General features: G+C 42.2%; 1 protein-coding gene across 1 annotated transcript; it reads right to left on the reverse strand.

The window, feature by feature from the left end:
* Positions 1-641: 641 nt before the first annotated feature.
* On the reverse strand, positions 642-1,544 carry LOC110714395. Its single transcript, XM_021892902.1, has one exon. The coding sequence runs from the start codon at positions 1,542-1,544 to the stop codon at positions 642-644; it is 903 nt and encodes a 300-aa protein (XP_021748594.1).
* Positions 1,545-6,960: the final 5,416 nt, after the last annotated feature.

Consider the following 6,960-nt stretch of genomic DNA (forward strand, 5'->3'; position numbering starts at 1 on the left):
ATTTGTGACATAGCATGAAGAAAGGGGATGTTCACTTGAAGTCCTCTCATGACTTCAAGAAATTTTGAAAACTTCTCATTCAACTTCTTCTCTACAATTCTATGAGGAAACGGAATGGGGGGCTTATATACTCTCATAGGGGGCTTTTCTATTCTTTCTTCATCTCCCTCATCTTTCTTTGTGGCTCCCTCATCACTCTTTTGCTCTTTTCTCTCAACTTCAACTACTTCATTTTCAAAATCATCCTCGCTTCTCACCACAACTCCCTCATCTCTCTTTTGTAGCTCCTCTTCACTCATAATCGGGCCCTCATAACCCCTTCCCGATCTCAAAGTGATAGCCTTAGCTTGCTCCTTTGGGTTCACTACCGTTGAGCTTGGAAAGTGACCACTAGAATTGGAGGATGAACTTCCAACTTGTTGTGCAATTTGAGCCAATTGTCTCTCCATTATCTTATTATGTGCTTGGAGTTGTTGGATGTTTGCATTCATATCCGCATTGTTCCTTATTTGTTGAGTCATGAAATTTTCAAGAACGGACTCAAGGCTAGTCTTTTGAGGAGGTGGAGGAGGGGGAGTGGGTTGGTTATATTGTGATCTTTGGTGGTTTTGATCCCTTTGGTTGGGATGGCGGTATGGAGCTTATTGGATTTGAGAATGAGGTTGGTTGTAGTGGTTTTGAGGTTGGGTTTGATTTTGGTTGTAGTTATTTTGTGGGGGGCCTTGGTTGTATTGCTTCCATCCCGTGTTTTGTTGGGGCTTCCAACTTTGATTGTGGGATTGGGAGTATTGTTCATTCCTTTGCCCAATTGCCGCCGCTTGCTCTTGATTCGTTGAGTTGCAATAAGAGGACAAGTGATCATTTCCTCCACAAGTCTCACAAGACATGACTTGTGAGGAAGAGCTTGAGGGTGTGAGGGTGGCTTGATCTAACTTGTGAGCAAGCATATCAAACTTTGATGCAATAAGATCTATTGCACTAAGATCATGAATTCCGCCGTTCTTTGTTTGTGGTTGCCTTCGATCTCCTCCATATGCATAATGCTTGGCCACTTCTTCAATCATCTTATATGCATCATCCACCGATAGCTTTTTGAGGCTACCACCGGCCCCGGAATCAAGGTTGGCCCTTGAAATAGGAGTAAGACCGTCATAGAAGCTTTGTACAATGATCCATGATGTAAAACCATGTTGGGGGCATTTCCTTTTGTAATCTTTGAAACGCTCCCAAGCTTCACTCAATGTTTCATCAATGTCTTGATTGAAATTGGTGATCTTTCTTCTTAATTCGGCGGTCTTTTCTGGAGGACAATACTTTCCAAGAAAGGCTCTAGTGACTTCGTCCCATGTACTCAATGATCCCTCTTCAACCGTTCTCAACCAATGTTTTGCTTTATCACGGAGGGAGAATTGAAACATGTGCATACGGATGAACTCTTCCGAAATGTTGTTTTGCTTGATGGTTGTACACAACTCAAGAAAGTTATCCAAATGAGCAAAAGGACACTCATGAGGACTACCTCCGAATTGATCGCTTTGAATCATACGGATGAGTTGTGGTGAAAGCTCAAAGTTGTTTGCATTTGTGGTGGGAAGACGTATGCCACTCCGAAGTTAGAATGCGTTGGGGTGGTCATAGTCTCTTAACAATGGTTGAGGAGGATTCTCTCCCATGTTATCTTCTTCATTAGCTCCAAAAACCTCTTCCGGATCGGAATCCGAATATACAATGGAAAACTCGGGTGTGCCTTGCAAGAGTCTCCTCACGTTTCTCAAAGTCCTATTTAGCTCTGGATCAACGGGAATAAGCGGTTATTGCTTACTCTTTCGTGTCATGCAAAGTCAAACAAAGCTAAGAAAAACGTTAGCAATGACTATCGCAAGTTAAACACACATAAACAAAAATTAAGGTAAGAAAACTACTATACATATACACACATCTAGTCTCATTCAACAATAATACATTCAATGTGACTTTGTCTCCCCGGCAACGGCGCCAAAATTTGATAGGCCGTCGTCGAGCCTACCAAAGATAATAATTCCTATCTTGGTCTCACTAACAATAGTAAGGGTAAGAAAGGGTCAAACCCAAGAGAGGCGTTGAATCAACCACCGAGTACTACCGTTTAAATAAGCTAAATGAATTCTAAATTGGATTGGTTTTGAGTAACTTCTTCTAATTCAATTCAACTAAAGCTAAGAGGAGATTAACAATATTAAGAGGAATCTAGGGCTTGGGTTATACCACTCAACTTCATCACAAATCACAATTAGCATGCAACAATCAAGGTAAAATGATGGGATAAATTAGGGGAAATCATATAAAACACCCAACTACTCTCTCAAGCTAGAGGGATTACTTGAATCATGAATACAACCTACTCTCGTGGTTACACAGCATAAAACAAGTGTTAAAGCATAATCACGATGACATAAACATTCCCTTGACCGGTAATCCCTATTCTCATGGAGTTTCGGGTCAATCAAACATAAGGGAGCTAACTCAAGTTCATCTCTCGATCCTTCGTTGAGAAAGCTTGGATAAATAGTTCTAGCAATGGCCATATACAAGAACTAAGCATTTAAACCACTTAAGCTCAACTAATTAACATCCCACAACAACCAAATTAACACATGCAACAAGTAATTAGTGACTACATTGAGGGTTTACCCAAAACCTAGAATTTAGACTACTCACAATCCATGGAGGTTAAAGCAATTAAAGATTTCAAGCAATTCATGAACAAGTTCAAACTAAGGATTAAGCTAATTAACAATCTAAACATGCAAGAACTAGCAAATAATTAACAACAAAGTGAAGAGAAGTAGAAAAGATGAGTAAGAAATGGTTACTATGAAGCTTCAAAGTGAGCAACAATGGTGGATTTGTCTTCTACAATGATTGAATTTGAATGTTTCCAAGCTAATAATTGAGAACTAACTAATGATTTGAGAATTTAATGTTCTAAGACTACAAACTAAGAGGAAAGCTCTAAAAAACTGCATCCCCCCGTACAAATGAGCTCAAAGGGGGTATTTATAAGACCCCCAAATAAAAAGGACGGAGAAAACAAGAATCGGGCTTGACTGCAGGTCCGCACGGACGTGCCAGATTCGGCACGGACGTGCAAGCATAAGCACGGTCGTGCCAGATTCGGCACGGACGTGCAGAGGGGGCAGAATTGAGGCAGAACGTACTGCTAAGAATCGAGCAGCCCCGCACGGACGTGCAGATATTGGCACGGATGTGTAGCTACATCTGCACGGACGTGCTTAATTTGGCACGTCCGTGCAGGCCTTGGCAGAATGTTCTAAGTTTCTGGAGCGCTCCTGCACGGACGTGCAAGGTCTGGCACGGCCGTGCAACCTCTTCTGCACGGACGTGCCAAATTAAGCACGGTCTTGCAGGCCTTGGCAGCTTGTTGAAACTTTTTGGAACCTCCTGCACGGACGTGCAAGGTCTGGCACGGCCGTGCAGGGTCTTTTAACCCCTTTTTTCCATCTTTTCTTCTATATTGCTCCTTTCCTTGGCTTCTTTCAACCATCTTCTTGCTTCTAACCTCGGCTTTGTATCCATGGGCTCCATTTGGTCATTCTCTTGAACCTAGAATCTCAACAAAAACACCAACAACCCGTGAAGCATAGGATACACAAAAATTGCATAATAGTAGAGTAAAAATGAACCAAAACGCAAATTTTATCAAGTAAACTAGGTTCAAAACACCCTAAAATCATATCAAATAGCAAGTTATCAGCATCCCGTAATTTTCCGTGAAATTCCCACACCAGGTCCCGACACATCCTAAATTGTTCCGATTTCGTGTTTTATAGCCTTCATATTTGGCTTCCGTATATCATTTTTTCACCCGACGAGATTATGCATCTAAGTGCTTCCTTGGGTTCCCAAAGGCCCTTGGTAGTCATAAACAGTGTCCGGAACCATCTAATTCATCCTTAAACTTCATGTCTTAAGGGTCTTGGGAGTCGTAAATAGTGCTTGGAAACCGGTATGCCTTGTCCTTGAGTGCACATGTCTTATGCACATGCCACACGGCCCCTTTCCCACTTGTACCATCCAACATCCCAACACTTACGCTTTGTGACACCTCTTAATCCCGTACTTAGCCTTTTTTAGCATACGAGATGCATCACTAACCTCGTTTTCTAAAATATAGGTGTTTTTACGGAATAGGGTGGGGGAGGGACGAATTGAAGTGACATAGGGCTGAATCTCAGTATCCACCGCGCGAGCTTAGCCTACGACACGTGCCGAAAACCCCTACTATAGGACGGCATCGGGCGGTGGGCGCATGCGTCGCTTCTGGCTCGGATTTTGACTTAGAGGCGTTCAGTCATAATCCAGCACACGGTAGTTTCGCGCCACTGGCTTTTCAACCAGGCGACGCATGCGCCACACGAACCCTTGCCCACGCCCAAGGAAGAAACCCCACGCCCTAGGAGAAACCCCACGCTGAAGCTCAAACCCCACGCCCAAGGAAGAAACCCACGCCCAAGGAGAAACCCCACGCCGAAGCTCAAACCCCACGCCCAAGGAAAAACCCCACGCCCATCATGAAACCCCATGCCCTAGGAGAAACCCCACGCCTACCGTATCAACCCTACGCCCAAAACTCAAACCCCACGCCTACTGTATCAACCCCACGCCCAATGAAGAACCCCACGCCCTAGAAATAAACCCCACGCCCAATAAAGAAACTCCACGCCCAAGATGAAACCCCACGCCTAAGATGAAACCCCACGCCCTAAGAGAAACCCCACGCCGAAGCTTAAACCCCACACCCAAGGAAGAACCCCACGCCCATCATGAAACCCCTCGCCCTAGGAGAAATCACACGCCTAATGTATCAAACCTACGCCCAAAACTCAAACCCCTACACTAAAGCTCACCCCACGCCATAGGAAGAAACCCTACGCCGAAGCTCAAACCCCACGCCCAAGGAAGAACCCCACGCCCATCATGAAACCCCACGCCCTAGGAGAAACCCTACGCCTACTGTATCAACCCTACGCCCAAAACTCAAACCCCACGCCAACTGTATCAACCCCGCGCCCAATGAAGAAACCCACGCCCTAGAAATAAACCCCACACCAATGAAGAAACTCCACGCCCAAGGTCAAACTCCACGCCCAAGCTCAAACTCCACGCCCAAGCTCAAACCCCACGCCCAAGATGAAACCCCACGCCCAAAATGAACCCCACTCCCAAACTCGAACCCCACGCCTAATCTCATACCCCATGCCCTAGGAAGAAACCCCACGTCGTTACTCAAACCCCAAGCCTAAAGAGAGGACCCCATGCCCAAGAAAGAACCACATGCCTAAGAGGGACCCCACACCTAAACTCAAACCCCATGCCCAAGGAATAACCCCACGCCCATCCTGATACCCCACACCTAATGTATCAACCCTACGCTTGTAGACACCCATTAGTGTCTCCCCAAAACCAAACCCAGTGATGAGTACCTTTCACGTCGAATCATAATCGAATGAAACAAAAGTGTGGTAAGGTCTAGTGTTGCGGAAAGTTTTATTTCTTTTCTCTTCTCTCTGTTTTGAAAACTTTATTTTGAGAAAACAGCCAATCCAGTTTGGTTGGTCCATGATATGGGTCCAATAATGGTATAGTTGGATGGGGTTTGCAAAGACCTTTCCAACGATATATTATAAGCCCAATTCCGATGAATATTGAGGAATTTATGGCCAATTTACTAAACTGAGCCCGGTTTGAGTTTTAAGTACGGCCTAATGATCTAGAGGAGGGCCTAATATAATTTATCATTCCTAATGCAATTAGGAATGGTTTTAGTCTTCTAGAACATTCTAGAAGGTTCTTTTCATTCCTTATTCAATTAGGACTCTTCAGAGTTTTAATTAGATCAAATAGCATTTTCGATGGGAATTATATTATTTTATCTTCCAGTACGGGAAATTTATCAGAATTTCGAAAACGTGTTAAAAGTTAGTTTGGCGTCCAACCCCAGGCCTTGGCGCCTGGAATCAGGATTGGCGCCTGGCGCTAGCCACTGGTCCTGGCGCCAATGAGCCAGGGTTGGCGCCAAGGTTGTTTTGTGGTCTTCAGACTCTGTTTTGTTAATTTTATCTTTTTGGCTGATTTTCTCTATAAATATCGTATTAAAAACTCCGTTTTGATTCATCAACAATCAGTTTTCTTTCGCAATCATTAATTCTCTAATTCTCTCTTAATCATTCACCAACTCTCATCAAGATTTTCTTGATTATTCTCTCTCTCTTTCCTTTTCAAAACCTTGTTTTTAAATACAAAATTCCGCATTCGCAAGATCTAGAAACACCTAGCCATATTCGAATTTTCCTTCGCCCTAGACGTGAAAGGTTTTAATTTCTGAGGGTTTGGTCCCAAATCTCTATTTAAATTATTTAATTTAATTGTTTGTTTATTACTTTCCTTGAAGTTACTAACGTGTGTATTTTGTTATTAGAAAGAGGTACGAAGCATCCAAGTAAGTACTTTATTGATTTATTGATTTTATGATGTAGAAATCATGCTTAGATTGTTATTATGATATTCCTAGTATCATGTCTAGGATATTTTTTAATATTAAATATGATTGCTATGATACCTTTTATTCTCTTCCTAATATTTATGATTGTTAGTATCATGTTAGGGTTAAAGATTTGATTTTTATTGCTTAGTGACATGCTATGGTTTGTTATTAATCTTGTTAGTATCATGCCTAGGATCTTGCTATTATTATGCTTTGATGTTAACATGAACATGATTATGAATATTATTATTATTGTTTTGATAATGATTATTTTATTTATGATTATTATTATTTTGATTATGATTATAATTTTATGATGATTATTATTATTATTATCATGATTATTATTATGTTGCTTGATGCTTATTATTGTTATTGCTTGATCACACCTTTCATGCATGTTTAAAGGGAATTTG

This window comes from Chenopodium quinoa, unplaced genomic scaffold (assembly GCF_001683475.1).
Source record: "Chenopodium quinoa cultivar QQ74 unplaced genomic scaffold, ASM168347v1, whole genome shotgun sequence".
Classification (NCBI taxonomy): Eukaryota; Viridiplantae; Streptophyta; class Magnoliopsida; order Caryophyllales; family Amaranthaceae; genus Chenopodium; species Chenopodium quinoa.

Coding starts and splice junctions, on each gene's coding strand:
- LOC110714395 (XM_021892902.1), bottom strand. CDS start 1,544: ATGATTCAAAGCGATCAATTCGGAGGTAGTCCTCATGAGTGTCCTTTT.